General features: G+C 35.4%; 1 protein-coding gene and 1 long non-coding RNA gene across 9 annotated transcripts in view; one reads left to right on the top strand and one right to left on the bottom strand.

Moving 5' to 3' along the window:
• LOC135691185 (uncharacterized) overlaps positions 1–24,697 on the top strand; it is a 110,120-nt gene that overhangs the window by 32,585 nt on the left and 52,838 nt on the right. The window contains exons 1-3 of one of the 3 annotated variants that reach the window (XR_016145291.1): positions 5,493–5,602; positions 12,701–12,835; positions 20,029–20,145. This is a non-coding gene — a long non-coding RNA (uncharacterized LOC135691185). Of the gene's footprint in view, positions 1–5,492; positions 5,603–12,700; positions 12,836–20,005; positions 20,658–24,697 lie in introns of those variants that run through there. The other 2 variants (XR_016145290.1, XR_010516735.2) reach the window with 2 other exon arrangements.
• The window catches only part of LOC135691177 (histamine H2 receptor), a 36,949-nt gene continuing 17,523 nt past the window's right edge, over positions 5,272–24,697 (bottom strand). For 3 of the 6 annotated variants that reach the window (XM_065208964.2, XM_065208965.2, XM_065208967.2), the window contains 4 exons: positions 20,914–20,947; positions 20,533–20,632; positions 8,514–8,550; positions 5,272–7,919 (listed from right to left, as the gene is read on the bottom strand). In XM_065208964.2, coding sequence (XP_065065036.1) covers positions 6,669–7,817 — 1,149 coding nt within the window. In that variant the 5' untranslated portion in view covers positions 7,818–7,919; positions 8,514–8,550; positions 20,533–20,632; positions 20,914–20,947 and the 3' untranslated portion in view covers positions 5,272–6,668. Of the gene's footprint in view, positions 7,920–8,513; positions 8,551–12,278; positions 12,706–20,528; positions 20,633–20,913; positions 20,948–21,501; positions 24,430–24,697 lie in introns of those variants that run through there. The other 3 variants (XM_065208968.2, XM_065208970.2, XM_089116025.1) reach the window with 3 other exon arrangements.

The following is a 24,697-nucleotide window of genomic DNA, read 5'->3' as shown; positions in this document are numbered from 1 at the left end:
ATACACTCGTTTATTTTTATAAGAACAATTTTTTTAGGAAAACGAGCCTCAGAATTGGTCAAAAGTTCAGAATAAATTAAGAACAAGCTGAGGCTGAGTTTTATCTGAGGTAAAATGGCAATATTAAACAACGTTTTATCTAAAAAGCGAGGACTATTAGCCATGTGTGAGTGCTTTTTCGGGGAATATTCAAATTGTCGGCAAATGAAGCTTGTTTCACTCACTTTGTCGGCAAAGGAGGCCTGAAAACTCCATAGAGCGAAAAAGCTAGCAATCGCACTGCTTACTCCCTATTAACTGAAGAACAAATTAAGAACAATTCAGCCTTATTTTTTCGAAAAAATTCAAAACAGTCAACCTGAACTTTAATTTTCTGGTTCTTATAAAATATTCTCCTAATATTAACCCCTAAAATTTTCTTTTAATTTCACCCTTACAGTTATACAAGACTGGCTTATTGGTCGAGTTATACTACTGATTAAGTAACACAGCAGTAGAAAAATCAAAGCTAGTTTTTTTATGATAGTCGCATCTGCACAGACAGAGCTTCGTCGTTTGCCTAAATGTCTCTTTGTTCTGCCTCAGCGGTTTTTGAATAAAGTGTTAATTTTATTGTTAACAGTTTTTGAGGAGATTGTCGTAAAATCCTAAAACAAAATCAATATAGTGCAAAACTTAGTTGAAAGTCAATAAATATTTTTTCTAATCCTTAAATTTGTTAAATATCCTGGCTTTGCATTATTATTTTAGAGAAAGATGTGTACAAATTTTGGTTTAGAGTGCGTTCTCACGATCAAATCACTTTTCAATTTTTTGAGGTTAAAGCAGCTTAGAAGAAACTTTCATTTCTGTCTAGGTCTTTATTTCTTTGTCCATTTATTATTTTGTTTTTCACTTCTTTTCAAAAACTTTCGAAAAAGATCTTTCTAGAGTCAGTTCTTCGAGCATTTCATTGCCTGGAGAACTGTCCATTTGTTATCATGTAAAACACTTGTTTCAGGTGACAATAACGACACAGTGAGATGTCAAGATTTTCCATACATTTTCATCATTTATGCGGAATAACTTTTCAGGGTTTATAAACGCAGAGAATCTAATGGATGACAAACCCTCTGTTCAATTATTAATATAAGAATGTGCTACTCAATTTGCTACTCAATAGCTACTGACTGTTAAAAAAAGTTGTGCTACATTGATAAAATGCTAGCTTATGATGAAGCCTCCATAAAATGTTTTTCACCAAGGGGCTTCATCTTTATATTTTGTGATGGAACAGGCCAATGCAAGAAAGTTTTCCATTTGTTATTGCAATCCCACATTTGTATTTGTGTTCATTTTTGTTGTTATTGCAATCCCAGTTTCCGCAATTAAAACCTGAAATATGGACTAGATAATTCTTATCTGAGCTTTAAATCTTCTTTTGATGGTAAACAGCTGTTTTATTAAAAGTCTAACTTTGCCACATCCTTCTTCAAATGAAGCATTTTTCACACTACATACCGGTTCTACGATTTTCGTCAATTTTTAGATTTTTATTACATTTTAATCTGTTCCAAGGAAAAGGTGTTGAGATAAGGCAACTGTTTTATCAAAAAGGCCTTATTTTGCTCCACATTCAATTTAAATAGTTAAAAAAGCGTCAGTTGCTCTATTCAGTAAATCTATTGTCAGTAAATCGTTTGCTTAGTTGATAAAACGGTTCATGCCTGGCTCTACATTTTTGTAATCAGCGTTAACGACCTCACAATAGTTACTTTGAGGAACTGCCAGGCGCGGATCTAGACCGGGTTGACAGGTTTCAGAAAACCGGTCAGATTTCTAGAAATTATCTACTTTATGTTTTAGTAAAAAAGTTACTTTGAGGAACTGCCAGGCGCGGATCTAGACCGGGTTGACAGGTTTCAGAAAACCTGTCAGATTTCTAGAAATTATTTATTTTATGTTTTAGTAAAAATAGAGAGAAGAATGTTTATCAATATGATTATTATTATTACCTCCCTTAACCTTATAAATATTTATTATTATCATTATGGATATTTCATCGCTCCACCTCTGGCACAAAATTTCCATTTTTCAGTTTTTCACCATTTACCAACAAAATAACATCTTGATTGCAGAAACAATCTGAATTTTTTGTGAAGCAAACAAGTTATTGACGGTGATGTTTGTGTCACAGCGCTCTCTGTCAATGCAGCCGATCAGCGTCGCCAAACAGAAGAAAGAAGAAAGTAATAGAAGAAAGTCTTAACCCGGTCACCCATTCATTCAAAGTTATTTTTAGCCTTCAACCCGGTCAAAGACCGCTCAAGATTGCGAAATACGAAGATTTCACCGGATTCTGACCGGGTTGCGTGTAATTGAACTGAATTGTGAAGTGGAATCGAAAGGTCTCCCTTTGCATTTTAGTGAAGTCGATAGAGTATGGGAAAAAGAAATAGAACTTTTAAAAAAAAATCAGTAAATGAAGCAACAGATGCTAAAATCAAAGCAAGGTTGTTGAATACTAAAAGAAACCCAGAAAAGCACAAAGTCAAAGGAACAGAAATATATGAACAGAAAATAATTTTTTTTGTTGCCGTTAGCTTTGCGGCTCTGGTACCCAGGCTTTTTATTCTGGAGGGACTAATTTTTTTATCAATCAATTTTTTTTCATTTAATAAATTTTCGAAAAATTGCCAGTTACCTAAACCATGCGAAATTTCTGTCGACAAACTTTCGTATTTTGTGAATAGATATAGCTTACTGGGAGCTCTGAACTTTAACAAGATCCACTCCAAGACACCACTGAATACTCTTCACTTTGTTGGCAATGCAAAATTTGCTTTAAAAATCTGCTATACAAAATTTGCTGATTGATATAAGACGGTCACAATGGACATTCTTAGCATAGAGAAGAGAGGAGGGTAGCTATTTTCGGGGGCTAAGGACCTAAGGATGTATGGACTATCCCAGGTTCCTATGTGGTTCCTAATGAAATGCATTCAAATATAACCCGGTCATAGGTTTCTCTGGATCCGCACATGATTACTGCCAAGTGATTGTGTAAACTGATGATACTAGCATCCCATTTCATATTCTTCCAAAACAAACTTTTGCTTTTGCCTTAAGACTCAAGCAATACTAGGTGGATCCAATCCAAAGCTAAAACTGGCTGCTAAAGAACCCTCTGAACCGCCTCTCCTCAATAAAAAGGATTCAAAGAGTGAATTCGTTAGGGATATGAAGTACCTTTGTGTTCAGTTAGGTAGTCGTCTAACTTGTAGTGAGTACACACGTAGCATCAGAAATAAAGTTTGTCGGGCCTTAGGTTTCTTGAAATATGACGCAAGTTGTTGAAAGAAACAGAGGATTTGTTTAATCAGACCTTCGTAGCTCTTCAATTGTTAAAAAACCGAGTGGCTGAACTCCCAACTAGCTGATTCTGAGATATCAGAAACTAGCCTGATACAAAGATTGAAGCCACCTTAAATATCTGAACATAACATATTCTGGCTTGCCTAGGGGTTGAGGGAAGCTGAACCTCTAAAATCTCCCTAAATCTTAGCAAAGGGCTGAGGCCCCCTGAGCCCCCCCTTCACGGCACCACTGGATGTTTCTCAGACAGGTTTGGTAGGCGGGTGTTCAGATTTTTTTTTTGTATGAGCTTATTAGAGGTAGAATTATTTGTGAATATATGTTTTACCGCTCCTCGCCAGAAGATTCCTCGCCAGAAGCTTTAAAAAGAATATACAAGAGCATGATTAATTGCAAAGGTGCCTGAATGATGAGGAGGGCAGACATGACGGTGTAATAGAATAGCCATCACCTCAGGACCTCTGCTGCCTGTACAAGATAATAAAATTGTGGGCTTAATGAAGCTAACAAATCCCTTAATCGACTTATTTTGTTACTGGCAAAAGCGTTTTGCGATACACACCAGCCAACACCTGCCTAGGAATTATGGTTTGTGGCCTGATTTCCTCAGCGGTCTAAAGCAAGATTTGCTTGGCAAATGTGTAAAAGACTTTCCGATGTACGGCTGTTTTAAACTGAATTTTAATTAACCTCCATAAATAAAGTATATCCTTTAAGGAGATTCAGCGTCAAAACTTTTACGAAACTGACTAGTTTTTGGCCTGCCAACGTAAACGGGTTTCATTTCTCTGAAGTTTACTTCTCTACAAGCAATCAAATTCTATTTGCAAACGCCATGCACATAAGTTAGTTTGGTACTACTTGCATCAGAACAAACTTTAAAGAAAGAAAGCCCATTCGACTTAATGATAAAAACCACGCAAAGTGTTAAACTGCGAACATCTGAATCAAGTAATTCTGAAATGCTTTTTTACCGATGTTGTGTGATTCAATGTCAGTGATCCACCTGAAAAAACCTCTCTTGATGAGTTTGTGTTTTGTTCTATGCATTTCAGCAACAGCTCGTATCTCAAATTACATAATCCAGAATTATGTAACATCCATAGCTGTGTTGCATGTGTGCTTACCATCAATATTTCCTTTTTTCAACAATAAACTGTGCTATATCAATTAAAGCCTAGCAAGGTGGATTTGAAGGCAGGTTAAGTGAGTGCGATTCATGAGGCGAAAAGCTAACTTGTGTAGATTTTCAGTAGCTAGGGCTATGTTGCCTCACCCCTTTACAACGAAAAAATTATTTCATTGTTTTCTTTCACCGTTCGCCACCTCCGACCCCCTTGATAAATCTGCTGATTTCGGGGAATTCCCCTTTTCTATTGCTTGAGCATGCGACCCGAGCTTTATGTAACCTGTCAGATGTAAAAGATACTGGCGCTTTAGACAGCTAATGTCGAATAAAATATTGGATCTTTACTACCAACGTGTAGAGTCTTTCTAAAAATACAAAAATGCAGGAAATATTATTTCCAATCTTATGTGTTTTGTCCTCTACGATTGTATGCAGACTGAATTACACACGATATTAAAACTTAACAAAAGACTGAACACAGATTGTGCTATACCTGTGCTAAGACTCTCTGCAGAAGATATGGAGAGATTCTAGCAGACAACATACGAATGTTCTGAATTTTAGAACACAGCAAAAAGCTGTCTTCAATTTTAACAAAGCGCAACTTCGTAAAATTTTATGAATAAGTCTTTTCTACGATTATTTTGACCTTTACCTGAGATTTTTATCTGTAGGGTGTAGAAGCTATTCATTAGGCCAGATTCTACAACGAGGACTTCTTGGATTTTACAGCAAATATCATGTTTTTTCTCGCCGCAAAAAGAAATGACTAAGAAAGAATGTAGACAATGCTGCTAATGTATTTTTGACGTCATTATAAGAGCATCTAACATTGAAAACAAACATAAGTGTTAACTGATAAAGGTTATCAGAACTATATACAGAAAGTCACTTTAGACTACAAGTTTGAGTAAATATAGTGAACTTGAGTATAAACAAAATGAGCTAATATTAATATAGTAACTCCCATTTAATGGGTTGAAGAAATTCTGGTTTCAACCGAATCATTTCTTTGCAAGCCTGCTCTTAAAAAATGTAGCTTTATTTTTTCATCCTTCAGAATGCCGACTGGCTTTGAATGGCTTGTATTTTCATCTGAGGACGCGAAAAATACAATAGGTAATCGATATCCTTTGTTTTCTTTTCCATTTTCTGCTTCATTTTCTACTGTACCTGATTGATTTCAAGTTTAATTTTGTCGTGAATAGATTTTGTCTTGAAATTACAATAGATTGGCGCAAATGATTTGAAGCACGTCTAAAATTAATAGCATCCTAGTGAGTAGCTATCAACAACTACAAGGAACGACTAATCTATATTTCATGCAGAAGATAAAGTTCTACAGTACCACTTTTTACCGATCAATTCTACGAGCTTTTGTATTGGTTATTATGCTTTTTATCAAAGTAATTCAGCTATTTTTCACATTTAGTAGCACAGCTATTTACTTCACTAGCACTTTAGCCGTTTTGAAAGGACAAAAACCGTTGCTATCTTGATGCATTTAGATTCGATTGGTTGTTGTCAGGTTTGAAGTGACCACTTAACAACTAACTAACCTCTGCTAATAGGTTTGCCTTACTAGTCAAATGTCATATTGCCAAACTGGAACTCTCTTAGTGCCAAACAGAAACTTTCTTAGTGGCAAACACGAACTTTCTTAGTGCCAGACAGAAAAGTTAAATTTTTGTCGCGAAATTACGATGGATTTGAGGAAATGATTTTAAGCACGTTTAGAATTTATAGCATCCTAATTAGTAACTATATTTGAGTACAAGGAACGACTAATCAAAAGTTCATGCAGAAGATAAACCTTTTTATATTGCGTTTTGAGAATAAATTTTTCTAGTTTTTACTTCCTTTGTCTAATTTCCTTTGTCTAGTTTTTTTTAAATCTTTTTATTTATGGAACTTTTTTGTTTTTGCCTGTTTAGCTTAAACATGTGATCTTCAAGACTTTTCTCATACGGCGATGTTTTTTCTTTCAGTACATCCCATCTTGTAAACTTTCTGTTACGCTTCCTGCTGTTTCTCATCCACGTCTATTCCTTGTGTCTTTCTTTAGACTTGCAAGTGAAAATTGTCTGTCAATATATTAAAATGCAAATGCATTTTTGAATTTTATGTAGATGACTTTTTTGAAAATGATGTTATGGAGGGATCCATCGAATCCCGCGTTCTTACTTCACAACACAGTCTCGTTATGAATGAGCGAATCATTTCCGTTCTCCAGTATTCCGATACTTCCGTTCTCTATCTTGATTGATTGTCGATGGTGGTTTCCGTTGAGGTTATTAGCCCACTTAGATATGTTTCTTTTGGTAATCGGCAATCGAGACATTCCGTTATCAGAATCAAGTAAGATCGTCGCTCGTCTCCGAAGAAGGAACTCTTTGAAAGCACCTCTAAACTGTCGGTTGAAGATCGCGTAAATAAATGGGTTCATAGCTGAATTTAGTGGAGGTAGCACTTCGACAAATGTTATTAGAATTATTGTGAAGAGTGTTCGGTCATTTTCAAGTAAATCTTTGAAACACTCCGGGCATAAAGTTGATGAAATAGCAATAATACAGTTCGGCAACCAGCAGATGACAAATGCTCCGTAAATGATTGCCAACGTTTTCGTCGCCTTTCTTTCTCTGGCTCTTTTTCTGCTCTCCCTTCTATCGCTAGAGATTTCTTGCTGTTTGATACCCCTGGCTTGCTGTCTTGCTATTCTCAGAATACTGCCATAGACTACGCCCATTATACTCAGCGGAACGAAATATACCAGAGTGATAAAAGTTATAAGGAAGTTTTTGTTCTTGTTAAAGCAGCGTTGGTCATCTACGAAAATAGAGAGTTTCGGATCTTCTGACCATGAGAATACTGACGACCAGCTCCACAAATGGGCGTAAATCCAGACACATAACGAAATGACAATTGCTCGTTTTCGGTTCATCACCAATGGATATTGGTAGGGCATTGTTATCATGAACCGCCGATCGAGGGCTATGATGAGCAAGTTAGTAACAGAAGCAACGCCAGTAGTTGTATCCAGAATTAAGTATAGAACACAAAATCCTTTCTGTGCGCAAAAGAATCCATTGTAAGAGGCGATAAATATACGGAAAGGGATAACCACCACGCCAACAGCAATGTCACTTATAGCCAAAAAGAATATGAAATAGTTTGTTATATGTCTTCTCAACTGGCGACATAATGCTATAGTCAAGCATACGAAACTGTTCCCGCAAAGGGTTAGCACTAAAACGAAGGAGAGGAAAATGACATAGCCAACCTGAGCACCAACTGTCTTTGCTTGGCACATGTCGCGTCGTTGAGTGTTGTTCATGATGCTGCATGTATATGGAATCTCGTTCTAGCAATGGAGTATTGTCGTCTTTAGTATGTCAAAATCACAGGCAGCTATTCTCTCATCCAATAACAATATGCCCTATAAGTTTGAAAAAGCCAGAGAATTATCAAGGAAATTATATTTGTCTCGTTGAAGACCTCTGATACACATTTATATGTTACCTGCTGATTCTTGTACTTGCAACACTTTTTCAAAGTGCAGGTGGTTTCAAGTGCGCTTTATGAAAAATCTATCACCAGGTCATCGATTCCTGTCGTATGTGAAATATCAACGGACCGAATGTTGCGTTTGTAATCAAAACGAAGAGCTTGCATGGAAAAATAGTCTGACGAACGTTGCTCCCCAGCATTGAGCTTTCTTGAACAACCGACAGATGTATAAGATTTATGGGTAGGACTATATATAGGCGCTCTTGAATAATTCATGAAAGATAATCTCTGCATTCTCACTTTTTTAAACTGTTTAATGCATTAAAATCTATGCAGTTGGTCTCGTTTTTACACATAGCCAAGATGAGGTGATTTCTTAACTGTAGATGGCGATCCGATAAGTAAAACCGTAATCCTCGGATTTAAACCAGGTAGAATATCACAAAGACCTTCTGGTCAAGCCTCTCCACTTATAGACAATGATATAAATTCAAGGAAATAAATAGTTTTTATAAACACCCACCTACGGTTCGCTGCGAAGATTTTCAAGTCTATGTAATCTGAAATAGAAAACGATAATGTCAAAACAGCAGAACCCTGTTGAAAAACCTCGTTAAAACCTCAACAATTTCTGGAATTATTGTGACTGAAGAAAGTATAAAGGTGTCAAAGTAGGTTGTTGTATGGTTGCCAAAGTCTTCAAATTTGAATAAATAAGGTGTTTTATAGGTATTGGTACTTATTTAAATGCACCATTGTAAATGCTGGTTCTCTCTGATTGATTCTCCTTACCATCTTGTTTGTTATTTCAAATTCTAAAGAGATTTTATCTGGAATTTATACATGTATATTTCTACAAAGCTTACGTTTTCTTATGCAAGTTATAGAAGGAAGCTTCTTCCTTTTAGGCCGTCAAGTTAGTTTTGTAATTTCTTATTTAGACGGTACGACTTTGCCCTAGTACTTTAGGCGTTGTTTTTCACCCAGAAAAGATGGTAAGAACTCTATTTAGAGCCGACAAAAGCTTAAGTATAACTATTAAATCGTCTCTGTCTAAATCCTGAAATACTGTGTCAAAGGGAGTTCTCATCAATTTAATTATAGCAACTTGATTGAAGATGATCAATAATTCCATGTCAAAAGTGACACCGCAGTGTCTTGAGCAGAAAAAGTTTTAAGAAAAAATTCTAAATCTAGATTTTACAAGCAAGCACTTGGTAATCCTCAATAAAAGTTTCACCTTGTGTTTACAATATTTTTAGCTATAGGTTGATTCTTTATTGTCTGAAATTAATTAGCTTAAGGGATAAGTAACTCCGGTGAAAATTAATAAAATACTGAGTCATTGCTCGAAATAAAAAAAATTATGAAAAATACAGTTGATTTTGTTGATGATCTGAGGGCAAACTTAACAAATGGTATTTAAGGGATTACGTTTAGCTTTGCGTTGTAATCTAAAAAGCCAAGTTGTATTATTTTTTCAACGTGTTTGTTAAAGCAAAAAGCCGTCGGAAAGGTTTTGCATCAGCGAAGCTTACAATTTCCTTCAAAATATCAAAACTGTTGTTAACTATTGTTAAAGATTGTCTGATTCCTAGGAATGTCAGCAATAAGCTAGGACAGCAATTTAAAAATGCGCAAGTTATTTCAATACAGTCAACCGGACTGCAGTTGCTTGCTATATTTTAATACCGCATTTAGACAATACCTTCTTTACTGTTAAGAAAGAAACCGAGCAATAACACATACAACAAAAATTGCTGCTATTTCCAAGGGCATTAGAAATCTAAGGCATCACGGAGAAACCTCCTGCAGATAGACGGAAAAATTTCCAGCAAACACAATCATTGATATCGAAATCTTTGAAACCAAAATGTCGGAAAGTCCTTGATTAAAGAGAGTTTAACAGAAACTGCCTTCATATTGGGATATTAGATTTTAGTTTATTTTGAAAACTCAAAACATATAGGGATTTTATATCATAGCAACTGACGATAGTTTATTCAAAAATAACATATTGCTCGAGCATTGAATTACGTATACCGTGAATGGTTTGAAAAAAGCAAACATTCAGTAAACCAAAGCTTTTCGTCTGACACTCTTCAGAATTTAAAACGTCAGAACATTGACCGAAAACTCTACGCTAGGAAATATATCTACCCAGTTGTGGATCGAAATAGGCCAATCAGAAACACGAGCACATGACTGTTGAGATTGACCAATCAGTGTCGCTTGCCTATTGAGAATGTTACCAATGTAGTCCTAAGGTGAAAACGGACTCTATTTGTCTACACAGTAGCGGTATACCGTGACATATCCTTTTAATAATCTTCTGACTACACCTCTTGATTTCTAGCTTTACTCTAAATATGTTTTGAGGGTTCAGATATGAAGATTGTATTATTTTACAGTAATTTTATGTTCAGTTCTCTTTCTGAATTTTTTCAGCAATAACTTGATAGGTGTGAATTCCTTTCTTGGGCATTCCTTTCTTGATAGGTGTGAATCATTAGCGGCCTCCTGCTTGAAAAAACTGTCCACCCCTTCTTCTAAATTTGAAAAAATTTCAAATTGAATATATTTAAAAATTTACAGTTACGCTGAGACTGATAAAAGATTATCCCTTCTTACACTGATAAATGTTATCTATTTGAGATTCAATATCAAGATTTTTGAAAATGTTGATGTTTCCTCTTGTTGGTCCTCAGAAAGATTTTATGCGCCAGAAACCGAGGTAAAAATGTCCTATTTATACTGCAATTTGACATTTGATTACAAGAAGGAAGGCAAAATGCAAATTTACATCATTAAAGGCAAACTCTGATTTTTCATCTGATTTTTTTAAGATTTGCCAAGCCCCAAACCCAAGGAAGTCTACCTACTGTCCTCCTTGTGAAGCAAGAAATTATACCTGGTACAATGTTTTTTCCTTGTATAACTTTCACATACAGATATTTCATTGAAAGAATGAAAACCACTTCATTGATGATTCTATAGATCTTGTGCAAATCACCAAGTATGCTAATATCTATGAAGCACTTTACAAGAAACTAAGTATAAAAGCTGTTCATGTGGAGAGACGTTAAAGCTTGTTATTATCTTCAACGATGTTGTTTAATGAAGCAAGTGAATTTGTATACTGGTAAACTGATCTTGCAGTAAGAGGAAAGTCATCTGATTGCTCGATTTGATTGCAAGAAACACATCAGTAACTGAAGTATTTTTCTTGTAGAACTGAAAGTAAGCAAGCTGAGGAATTATTATTCACCTAGTTGAGGTCTTTGATGAAGAGATAGGCTTGGAAATGTTGCGTCATAGATCTTTAGATAACAGGTGTCAAATGATGGCAAAAATTGAATAAAGGTCTTTGGGAATACAGGCATAACGGTCCTGGTATTTGTGATTTCCTATCTTGAGATTGGTTTCAGTTTCTTCCTTTTTTTAATTCATTGGCATCCCATTGTTTAATGAGAAACTATGCTTCAGAACTTTAGTTGTTTGTTTGCAAATCTCTAAAGAAGGCCTATCGCCTTTCATGGGCGATAATTCTAGCGCTTTCTTTTGTTAAAATATGAGCATTTTCTGAAGTCGACCCTCTTTTCTCTTTTGCCAAAGAGCTATTTGAAAATTAAATTAAGAACTAAATGGTTAAGGCATGCCTCCTGTTTGATTGAATAGTTTATTAATTTCCTGTAAAAAAAGGCTACAGAAGTTTCTTATAAGTTCTACCATAAAGGACAATACCGTGTTTGAAAAATGAAAGAAACTTTCAAAAAAAAGACCCCTTAGTATTGTCAAGTTTGGCCTAATGGCGACACATTTGTGGATTTGCCAGCTGGAACGCTTTAAAAATACGACGCTCAATGCATAACATGGTTTGTGATTGCATCAAGATTTTTACTAAAAGTTGCAAGGTAGCCGCTCTAATCCAGCGTGAAAACTCTAATAGTTGAGTGTAAAATTTCCTGATCCTTGTTAACTTTGTATTTAAATTATCGAGAAGCTACAAATCAATATTGTTTGGACCGTTTATTGCAAACATGGTCCAAACGTGACAAATGAAGAAGCCGAACGACCTGCAAACACTGATACGTAATCAAAAATGTTAGCCGCTTTTGCAAACGACCCAAAATAATTCTAAGTTATGTTCAGCTTGAATATTTAAAATTGTTGACAGAATCATTCTTTGAGGATTTCATTTCCTCGTCTCTGACGCAGTATAATATTTTTATTTCTACCTGTTTCTAGACCGTCTAAAGCTAGCATCTATGAGATTACGATTCTTTACCTGCCATAACTCTATAAACTTTCATTTCAAAGATCTTCACTTCGAGTCCCAAACACAGCGAATTGCAAATGTTGAATCTCTTCTGTGAGCAATCGGTAATGGCAAAACTCACCATATGCACTAAGTCTCCGTTAAGAACAATTCCCAAGACGCGGGAATAAGGATTATCCTGCTTGAAAAAACGAGCGTCTGCTCTTCTAAACGATGTTTGAAAACATCTTTTCATGACTTATGTTTCGTTCAATCTAAAAAGTTTAAATAAAAAAATTCTAAGGTCATTCCTTTCCAAAAGTCTCTTTTTGCAAAACAATATCTTTTATTTTGCATTGCAAACATTTTTCTCAAATCAAACGACTTTGGTATTATTTATACGGCTATTTCATCGGATAGAGCCTAATGTACATTTTGCTCTTTTGTTGCAGTGCCAGGAAATGTTCTCTCTCAAAGTTCCTATTGTATTCTTGGTTCTTTTTTCTGATACCAAAGAGCGAGTCATCACACGATGATGCAAGCCATTCATTTTTATGTTGATACTTGTCCTCAGCTTCAATCCAAAGGTTGGTTCTTCAATTTTTTGTCATTTTTTGTTTTTTCAAATTAGACGGTATAGAACTAAGCATTTTAATCATCCGCTGATTTTGGCTATTCGTTGCTAGGCCTGTTCAAACAAAAGGCTCTGACAACACTTATGCATGCGCAGATTTACAGCTGCTGTACAAGAGCAGGGTCAGAGTAGATACAATCCCTTTTATGCTCTATCAAAATATGCAAAGAAGCGTTTACGGTGCTGAAAGCAGCTTAAGTTTACTAGGCGAACACGATTCATCGATTTATTTTCCAAATTAATGTTATAGTTAGAATTAAGTTGGATTGGAAGGACGGATTACAGCAAGAATTCATTTGACAAAAGCATGTTAAGGTGACATTTTCTCAACTCAAGGGAACTGAATATGTGTTGGGACATAATTTGAGATTTAACGTGAAAATAATTTTAGATTAATCGAAAAAAGCGATGATCCAGTATTTTAGGTAAAATAAAGCCTTCGGGGTAGACACGAGAGGTGATGGTAAAAAAACCCTAAATGAGTGAGTGTTTTTATACACCTAACATTACTGTCCCAATATTCACTAGAGGCCTGCTTGATAAATTACTTTATGAAGCTGAAATGTTTGTCGGAACATTGGCACAAATGATCAATTGAATTTAGTGAAAACCAACACCACGCTCTTTTGTAGAATATTTCTTAAATGACTATTCTATGCACCTTTTAGGCAGGATACGAAAAATCAAAGAAAATTGCTTATATGCTTCGTAAAAAGATTTAAGCATGATGAAAATTCTAATCTTTGTGGATTGAACCTCTTGTCAAGACCAACACAGATGACGGAATTCTGTCTTTTGAATTACATAATGGACTAACTATTTATCAATCCTTTTTTCCTACGTGGGGAGCTAATGGGAGAAGAATCTCAGACATCAACCGTATATTTGAAGTTTTGACACTAAGCTCCTTTGTTGTATATCATTGTTTTAATAAATGTATGCTGTACTGCATAGCACCATTTGTGTCTGGTCAGTGAATTAACATTTCATCAAGCAGATGTTCCAAGGTATATGTCGTAACATCTATGAAATTTCCGTATCTATGATGTGAATAATTTTCATTTCAAACAGTTTGGCAGATGTTCTGAATTTGTCAGGACGTATTTCTTTCATGTTTGATGGTTTCGATGAATAGTTTCATTATCTGGAAGTTTAATTGATGCCACTGTAATATTGCTTATCATAATGTATATTTTAGAAAACGTAGCACATATGCTTATACACGACTGTCCAGGCCTTTCCTTTCTATATCACTACATCTTTCGAATAGCAAAGATTTGCCAACGGTGCACACTCCTACCCAGTGCCAGATACTATATATTTTTGTTTCGAAAAGAGCTGCTGAGGTTTCAAATATGCAGACATTCTGGTTTATTGTCACTATCCACGGCTTCAGTCGATATCTCGTTACTTTTTTCTTTATCCTTTGGTTTTGTTATGCTTTATGTACAGAAATAGCTTCGGAGAAACTGAACTTCGGATAAGTCGAATAAACTTCTGCTTTGTTTGGAGGCTCGACATGCCAAGGCTCAATTATACCTCAACGATGAGAATTCAAATATTTAAAAAGGCCTACTCATCCTTCTTTATAAGGTTCGAAAACCCGTGTAGGTAATCTATCTTAACGTTCGATTTAACAATTCTTGAGTCAGACAGGCGCATGGTTAGAACATTGATCAGAAAAAGAAAGTTGACCGACATCTCTCAACATAAGCTTCGCTAGAATTGATACATAGCAAAGTGTTAAGAGTAGAGAAGCATCTTACAACAAAAATTTGATTTTGAACATTAGCTAGCATTTCGATATGGATACAGTTTTTTGGCATGTAGTTTGGGAACTACAGGTGAAAAATATCGTAGAAATCTCATCTTGTTTCCCCCCATCACACCTGTCCTCCCAGCAGCACTATCCTAGGGCAACTTTCGCTGTTTATATGACGTCTTTGCCCGCTGCAGTCGTACGACAATCCGCATGATTAAATACCAAAAGCTACAGCCCGCAAAAATCGATGGTATGGCCATCGTATAGGAGTTTTGAAGTGACCTTGCCGCCTAAGAGATTCAAATGATAGGGTAAATCAGTTGCATGCAAATCTTTTTTCATTGAGTGATTTTTTTAGGTCAAAGCCCGACGTACACCTCAATGTAACAAGCAAGGTGCTTGCTACAAGACCTGCCACAGAAATTGAAAATCTACCTTTAATTTATTTTTTTTATTTCTTCACTGTTCGTAATATCAAATGAAGGAAAGTGATTGACTTTTTCTACTGCATCAATATAATTACCTGAACAGGTTGCGAATCGAGAATCATAATTCGGCTTTTATTTTCTTCTGTTTTATTATTAATTTTTGCCGCAACTAAATGTGGGATAAGATACATATCGAAGTTGAATCTGACTTGCGTGCTAAACTCGCACTCTGTCGTGTAAATTAAAGGCAAGTGAATGGTAGCCTTAAATATAATGTTTTTATCATATCTATATCGCTTTGCAATAAAGAGATAACAAATCAGTGGCTTGCTAAGGCATTCACTTCAAAATCACCAACTTCTTAAATATTTATTATTTTGACATAGAAAGGAAAAACTCGCAGTGCCGTATCAAGCATCGAACGAAATAGGCATTGTTTATCAATTAATCCCATGTAAGGCATATCAGTTAATGGTTTTGTCCATTAATTGCCTATATTTACCCTGAAAGGGTGCCGAATACTATCACACTGTCGTCTGCCAGCTAAGCAGTAGTGTACATTCGTTTTCACAAAATGCCACCAGTTGACCTATTTTAACCTTCACTATAAATTGTTCACTGAAAACACTTGTAAATTAAACTCCTTTCACCAGCTTGTTTTGCAGGTGTTTGTACTGTTGTATATCATTAATGCAGCTCCCCTTCAAATACAATATCGCTTTTGCGTAATGCAAACGGAGCTCCCGTTATTAAATCTGGGTAGGGTTTCAGTATACCAGATGTCACTAGAGTTTTTAAAAACAACTTAATGCTCAATTTGGGCTATGCCAATGTCTACTTTATTTACAAATATAGGTAAACAGAATTAAGATGTGTACAAGCACCCTATGTCGGAATATTTCTGAAGAAAAACTTCAATCTCAAATTCGCTGTTGTTTTTTTGCTTTAGAAGAATATTTGTGCAATGGTTCACTGTTATTTAGAAAAGATCCTTTAATGTCTTAGCTACCCCCAGTATTTGCCATAAAACAGGATTTCTCCTAAGTTTTATTGATGAAAAAAATAGACCGCAAACAAGGGGGTCTTTCAGGAAGAATACGTTTGACTCCATAAACTGAGATCTGAAGACTCAGAAAGAGAAGAAACTGATAGTTCTTGGAGTAAAATTTTAATTCACTTTTAAAAATGGGCTAGCATTAAGATTTACAGATTTAGAATGAGAGAGACTGGACTGCCTTTTCCCTGAGCATAGCACTCTAGCAGATTGTTGAAAGTGTCTATTTTTTTTACTAAGAATCATTTTCTTTGCAGCCAGCAGCGGTTTAAGGGACCGCTTGGCCTTGCGCAATGGCCCCCCGAACTCCCAAGACTGCCAATGTCTGCAGCCTCTTTATTTCCAATTTTTTTTAGTTTTTTGTTATCTTTGATAAAAAAGAATTTAGATTTTTTCCGCCATTTTCCGCAATTGCCTAAAGCTATAAACGGATATCTTTGTTTATTTTTTTCTGTGCTCAATTTAAAAGCCAACCGGTAAAATGAAGATTTAAAATCTTTACAAGGTATTATGAGTCGCATTTTTCCATGACATTTTTCCAATGCAATTCAATCTCACCTTTAAGAATTATGGTCCTAGGCGTACTGGCAAGCCGGTAAAAACCTTATTGTGCTTTCTGTGAAAAAGAAGAGAACCTATTGATATTCTAGGTGTAGTGCTTCATGTCTTGGGATGATTAGATAGATGCAAGCACGAGAGAAAGTATGAGAACTAGAGAGCAAAAAAGGAAACTTCTGTTTCCACACAGTCACTTTTTCTTTGGCAAAGGCAAAGGCAAAGACAAATGAAGTAAGTTTGAGTGAACTGGCAAAAGAAAGGAAGCTAGAACACACTAAAACACGACAGTTATACAATAATTACGACTCATTCGCCTCGTAAATGCCTACTTTTGTTAATGGTAGCCTTGTTTTGGACAACAGAGATTTTTCTCTATATTTGCTGTGTTATTTTGCCTTAATGCATAGCAGGTAATCGCCTGACAACAAGATCTCCTGATTGGCAGATAATCAGATAATTTATACGTTTTTGCTGATAGGAAGATACATATGCTGATGTAATCATGCACGGAACTATTAAGAAGACTGCCATTTGAGGTTGGAAGGGTTGCTCGTAATTTTTGTTTGGCCTTGAGCAATTAGAATGAGGACTGTGAAGTTTGCCGAATATCTTAAGTTTTCCGCACAAATTAGCCAGTACGTTAGACTGTGGACGTGAATATTCTACATGCTGTAACAGAATTTGCATTCTCAGCGATCAAACTCATCATTCTACTTTATTTTCCATGCCATAACTGTGAGAAAACGTGAAATATTTGGGTTTTTAGTACATTGTGGAGCTGAATGGTTACATAAAGTCAAACAGGGTGTCCGTAACGAGATTTCGTCTGTTCATTGCATAAGTGAAGGCACCAACCATAAGGGCTCGCTCCCTCTCTTTTTTCCCTCCCCTCTTTTCCCTCCCCCCCCCCATAATCCCCGTGGGTTCAAATTTCGAGTAAGAATACCGACAATTTATAAAAGGTATATTTGATCAAGAAGTTGATTCCATGAGCTTTATCATGAAGTAAGCCAAAAACCAGTGCGACAATGTTTAGACCAGTCACAGTTATGTTATGGGTTCGAGTGACAATTTAATGCACTGACATTCCCTAATAACGGACACTTACTAAAAACTGACACGTCCAACATTTCGACGCTTGGTGCAGACAAAGTATAGATAAACCAGAGCAAAAAACCAGATGACTTTAATGCGCGCTTAAAGAGAACAAAATTTAACCATAATTCAGTCTTCAGTCTCAATGAAGAGAAAAACAGCATATTTTGCAGGAGTCTGCAGAAAGCATATTTTTTGCTAGAAAGATCAAAACTATTTACACGATTCAGTTAATTAAAGGAAGTGTCCTACATTTTGAGGAGCTTAAATCAATCAACAGCAGTTGATTATCCTGGCATAGAGCCCCTGGTCTTTTAAATCGTCAGTTTGCGTTTTTGAGTTACGTATTTTAAATCAGGCTATACCAGTTGGCAAATTCATCATGGGAAAGTGGTTGTAATTTCTCCAACTTGAAACAGGTGAAACTCTGTGATAAGTCGAAATCCACGCTTAAAGAGCTAGTTTCATGTGAACATGTCAGATTTCAGAACACTGCAATCTGCGTGTTCATCCTTTCTCATCTATTTTCGACCACACCAAAAGCATGCTACCCAAGTACACTAAAAGAGTGACTAAAGACCAGTTTTATATTTAAACTTAGTGCCAACTTTAGCTAAATTTTGATAAAACGCCATAATATTTTCAAAATGATAAGTCACATATTTTGATTTTAGTAATGAGATTTAAGAAGGTTATACATCAAGATTTAAGCAAAAGATTTGGACAACACCGAAGGAAATGTTACCGCACTCTAAAGGTTGTCCATATAATGTATTTGTGCCAGCGATTATATAATATTTTGCAGCTGTCCCAGCTCTAGCGTTATCTGCTTGACGAATGCGCCTGGATTTGGTGATTACAGTATTCTATTGAGATCCTCCATGAAAACAAATTACAGTTCCTACTCTCGGTTTGTTCGCTCAGTTTCATAGAAGGAAGGGAAAGTGTTTTGTTCAAATTCTTATTTTGGCGCAATTTGGGCGCATATTTTACGCGCTTGTTTCGAGCTTCTTAGTTTGATGCATCTGCTGTTGACTGCCGGTAATACGAACCTTTCTGCCTGAGGCAGTTTTGATATTAATCATAATAGAACATTGCAGTCTTTAATAATCTGATTCGGCTGCGTCATTCTGTATAACGCAGCTTTTTACCTGAGCAAACTGGAAAACAATCACAGTATTTGAAACATCAGTTTTTTTGTCAGAAGGACATTTTATGTTCATTTGGGCTGATGGGTTGAAGAGGCAGCTTCAAGTTTTATGCATTGTGGGTTTCCTTCAACCCAGACTGTTTTGAAATATCGACATACAGCCAGGTCTTCTGCTCATGACCACTGAAGTAGCAGCAAGGAGGCAATTGCTCTAGATCGTTGTGAATACGAGGCTTATGATGAAGAGGATATTTTATCATACGCCACGCGGGTCCCTTTTAAACATGAAAAAATTTGCCATACATCAGTTTAAATTAGATCGAAAATTTCGTGCAGCCCACTTTTGAATTCAAGCTTAGTTTTAGGAGTCCACTACAAGGGCGTAGCTTATGCAAAACGTTTAGAGAGGCTAAGTATGAATCTTGCCCGAAACCCATTGTCTCATTGCGAAGGAACTGCCCGAATGAAGCCATAAGCTTTACCTGCTTAAGGGGGGGGGGGGGGGGCTGGAGCCCTCTGCATTCTTATGTCACCTACGCCTATGGTCAACTTTGATAATTGTTTTGACATCTGATAGTGTAAAGCGTTCGTTGTGCTTTAGCTACCCAATTCTTGGCTGTTTTGTGTCTACATCTGTAACAAGTTGGAAATAACTGTATCAAAGTTTTACAAACTCAGTTTATGAGAATTTGCACACTCTACTAGTTCCTGTAACTTGCATTAATCTATTATGTTATTTCTGCTGCTGAATTTAACATATTTCTTTGTAGATTCTCTTTATTGATAGCTGTAACAATTGGGTATTTGCTTTTTTGAAACATTTGAATAAGAAATTTCGTATGAAATGCCCCATTTGGTAAGTAGATATCATTTATCATGTGCACTAAAACAGATCCCTGTTCCCGCCTTGTGCTGCTAAAACAGATCCCTGTCCCCGCCCTGTGCTTCTGTATTTGATCGCAGTATACTCGCAGTTTGCGCGCAATTCCTGGATTTTGATCACAGGAAATACTAACTTATTAAAACTTTTCTCACGCCAATGCCTTAATTTTGTAGTTTACTGAATATCTATAGGCAAAAGAAATCAATTATCTTGAAGGTACAATTCTTAGATGGAGCGAAGAATACTGCCATCCCCATAGATGATAAGAAGATAAGTGACAGCTGAAAGGTTCAGATCAGATAAAAGATTGCTCTACAGTTCATGTTGTATCAGGTATGAAAAAAATAATTGAAATAACATTGCCTAACTTTTTCGATTGCTTTGTTATCGAAAGCCAGTATGAAATATTTATGCAGTCAAAATAAATTAGCTAATTCATTTTTGTTTACTAATAAATTTTTTCAGACTGCGAATGCATCTCCTACTATTTCTGTAGCCTCACCAACAACCCATGAAAATGTCAAAAAATAACTTCTCTTTTTCATATTGATGTTTCTAGTTTAAAAAATTCACTTGGCTATAGAACTTAAAGATTATCAAGGATATTCAGAGCTTTTAGAGAACCAAACTGGTTTTCATTCTATGTAAACAGACAACGTTTATTCGAGTAATTCTTGCTCTTAGGCCATGCGGAATTTAAAAAATGACGAACTTACTTACAGTTTATCAAAAAATGCTAGCTGCGCCCCCTTGTCTGATTCTGCGCTGATATCGATCACTGGAACGCATCACTCAAGCTACTGGCTCACAAATGATGTAGCTGAAAAATATATTTGCTTGACATGGTGAGATCTGAATTAATAATTAATTATGCAAATTTCCGTTGAATGAATCGTGATTCTCGCCAAGTGATAAAGCAACCTTTTTAATTAAAGTGCTCCCTACGAAATCTGCAGATATTCACGTTTGGTACAAGAGATTGTGATGTCATAATATTGCCAAAGATGCAGTCGCATTTGAGAGAATTAAGCTTATTATTATAGAAGGTATTTCTCTTCAATTGAATGAATAATAACGCTTCAAGAAGGCATTGATACCTACCAATTTATCTGTGTGTATCCAAAATGAATTTAACCTGAAAATCGAAGAGGTATATCAATTAAAACGTATCTAAGGGTAATTGCTTGATGAATTTGAAACGGACATGTCTTCCTTTGCGATAACTGTCATTTGGGGCCCAGAATATTTCTATTGACAAGCAAGCATTTTCAAATATAATCCGCAGTTACAAGTTACGCCTTCAAAACAGTTAAAATTTAAATCTGCGAGTGACCTGACCATCAGACTTAGCAAGTTTGTTGAAAAATTGATAACAAGAACACAGACCTTTTTCTGTGAAGAAGTAAAGGGTCAACATATATCAAAACGGGCTATATATTACGTAACATTTTTAGATGTAAGGTACCACATGGAACGAATATTTTCATTTAAAAATCATCTAGCCAAGAATGATACAAAAGTCTGCAATTAGTTGAGAAAACGACAGGTATAATGGTTTTGTCAAATCATTTAACTTTTTTGTTGCCATCTATTATTCGGTATCACCAACATCCTCATAACCTCATAATTATCATATTTAAATCATAGTAAGTATGATAACCAGAATTTTCAGTATCACCAAAGTCATACCTTCAGAACAGGACAAATACCATTGGAGATTTGTCTGTATCTCCTTGCATGTTCGTTATATTCGAGTGATATTATGAAACAAGATGCTAGTGGCATCAATCAATATTGACTTTCAAAATATTTGATCTATTGAGATCGCAAATTGCAAGTAAAGATTGGTTAAAGAAAAGTAAATCTAAGCCCGGGTGGTGCTTATCGACCGTGGATTTACTGCCTTCAAAGAACGTTGACTACACTGATTCACCTGCCCACGATTTGAGTTTACATCCAGTTGGGGACTCAAAGCTCGTTCATCTTTTGAGGTTGCAAAAGTCGCAATTCTTCAAAGCTCAAAAATAGTTTGCTTGTCTAGCACGATGTTGCTTCAGCGTGACCTTCTTAATTGTTTATATTTAATAATTACCCGATATAATTTATAATCAAAAGATCATTAATTTGCTTGTTATTAACACGTACTGTGTCAGCAGATAAACGATTTCAGTGACTTGTGAATAAGGCATTCAGGGTAGCAATATTGTTAGACGTTCATTCAAGAAGACTTTTGTGAATGCATTTCTACATCTCCGTAACAACTTGTCAAAACAGACAATAACTGACTCTCACAGTCAGAAGTCCTAACCCAAAACAACAGCTCCAAATGTGCAAACAGTTTTTACTATAGTATAACTTGATATTTGTCTTGCAAAATACAGCTGTTGCAGTAAAATTGCTGAAATTGCCCATCGACTTTGCTCTTATTTCATGACAACGAGAAAAACATGTAAAAGCAAGTCTCTTTGTGTAGTCAGCTGCTACACAGATGATCTCCAATTCTGATAGCAGTCTTAACTTGATGAATACAGATTCGATCTAACTGTCCTGTATCGCTCTATTTTTTATCCCAGCGTTTTTAAATCATGGGGCCATGACTTAACTTCTAGCCATTAGGGCAATAACAAGGATTATACAAAGCTGAAGACATAACTGCTCGTGCGACCCTCATCAAATGACCTTCTCGATAATTTCATCATGAGATTTTATAAACTTTTCTTAAAGGGACAATTGATAGTATTTTATATTTCTACAAAGAGATTTATATCTGCATCGAGAAACTAGGTTATTTAGTGCATTACCCAACCGAATCAATACTGCACCAGACTATCCAACTGCAAAACAACCTGTTTTAGAAGCTGAAATTTTGTATGCTTGCCAGCTTGTCAGTAAATTTGTGAAAATAGTCTTTTTTGCAAAAAATTTGGCATTTACGTGTTAAAGAGCTTGATTTATCAACTCTTGCTACCCAATAATATTTCAGTATTTACACCGTCGATTATTAGACAGATAAAAGAAGACTAAAAAGGTAATGAATAGGAAAAAGTGTTCCAAGACAAAATCAATGCACTACATCGTTAAATGAAGTACTCCGACAGTCTGTCATGTATTGGGCATTGCTACGTTCAGCAAAAGTATCCAGCAATTTCGCTCTTTTTCCTTTGAAAAATACTCATGATTCTTGTAAACTATACGTTTTTGAAATCACCGATGGCTTTTTTAAATTTAATGATGAGAAAGAAGCTTACTGGCCCAAGTGAGATGGAAAAATCTAACTTAAAGTTATATGCATGAAGGGAATTTAAGCGGTCAAAGAAAAATTTAAGCTTAGTTTTTCTTTGCAAAAGCAGAAAAGTATCCACTGTGAATTAAATAATTGATTTGTAGGGGCGAGGATACGTTTAAATCTGAAACTTGTCTAAATAAACAAGATAAGGAAAGATCGGAATTAGGTCACTTTCAGGTCACAATCGCCTTCAGCAATGCGTTGAGCTTTTCGATCATTCCTAGTTATCGAAATCTACAACTTTGAAACTTTAATTTTTGAAAATGCAAGAAAAAAATCAATGTCAGTATCGTAATTAAAGCATCTAAGAGCAATTAAAACAGCCAAAGAATTGAAGTTTGGGGAGGGGGAAGGGATGTAATTTTTTCCCAAAATCTCCAACAAATCTGTTTGGCATTGTAGCTTAAATAGGCAGATCAAATTTCTATCGTCCATACATTATAAACGCACTGTAGCCAATGCTCTTTAATTTTCAAATAAAGCCTGATTCAAATTACTTTGTCTTATTCTTTTAACTTATTCAAATTCTTATGTCTTATTCAAATTACTTTGAAGCATTCGTCAATGCCTCAAAAATGCTTCAACAAAGATTTTATTATAGTATATTTATCTTAAAGAGTTATTTGTATAGTTCACGATTGATTCTCGTATGGAAATCTTTCATAACTACTCCTGGTAGTGATCATACAACAATGATTGACTGCTCTCTTAATAAGCTGATAACTCTCCCAGGCTCCGACCACTTACAGATTATGTCCACTTAAAAGTATTATAAAGGATTTTATGTAGTTGATTTGATCTCTTCCTACATCATGTATTTAATGAAGGAGCTTAATTACTGAAAAAATGGAATTTTCTCAGATTTTGATATTGCAATGTTTATTAATTTTGTTATCTTATAAGGCCTCACATAAAAAAGCAACAAAACTATCCTTTTTAAAAAGCATGAGAGAAGCATTTCCTTCTGGCTGCTATGCAGTTGTCAGGTTCTTTAAGCGTTCTGGGTCTTTTTTCGGCTATAAATTTGCTCGATATATCTCATCGGCCCATGGTGGTGATAATTCTTGTCCTGTATCAAATTTTTTAAAAGTGTTTTTTATAGGTAGAAGGCAGTCAACAATGACTTTCAAAGAGTTAAATCCATTTATTTCGTGCATTTTCACTAGCAAAATTTTATTATGATTCATATCGAAGTATAATCTCTTACTTATTTTAGATTTTGCCAGTTTTTTGAAATATTTTTTCATCCTTAATTTATAAAATTATAAAATTAGAACCCGTAAACTCTTAAAGAATAATGTCAATAAAGTGACAATGATTGGTGATTTTTGTAGAAATAAACCGTAGGTGTAAATAATGTAAAAATACAAACAATTTTTTTTGTCTGTCACTGCTTTTTTGAAAGAAAGAAGATAGAAGGAATGGAGAAGGTGACTGCAAATAATTTGGATGAACCTTGTATTGAAATAATTTGAGAATGAACTGTAATAATGTATGGCTATTGCTCATTATAACATTTAATAAATGTAATATTACGTTAAACTATATAGCAAAAAATGATATAATAATAAAAAATGGTATCACCGTGTAATAGTTGAA

Source organism: Rhopilema esculentum, chromosome 4 (assembly GCF_057945365.1).
Source record: "Rhopilema esculentum isolate cy_ngs chromosome 4, ASM5794536v1, whole genome shotgun sequence".
NCBI lineage: Eukaryota > Metazoa > Cnidaria > Scyphozoa > Rhizostomeae > Rhizostomatidae > Rhopilema > Rhopilema esculentum.
This window is presented reverse-complemented; position numbering and strand designations above follow the sequence as displayed.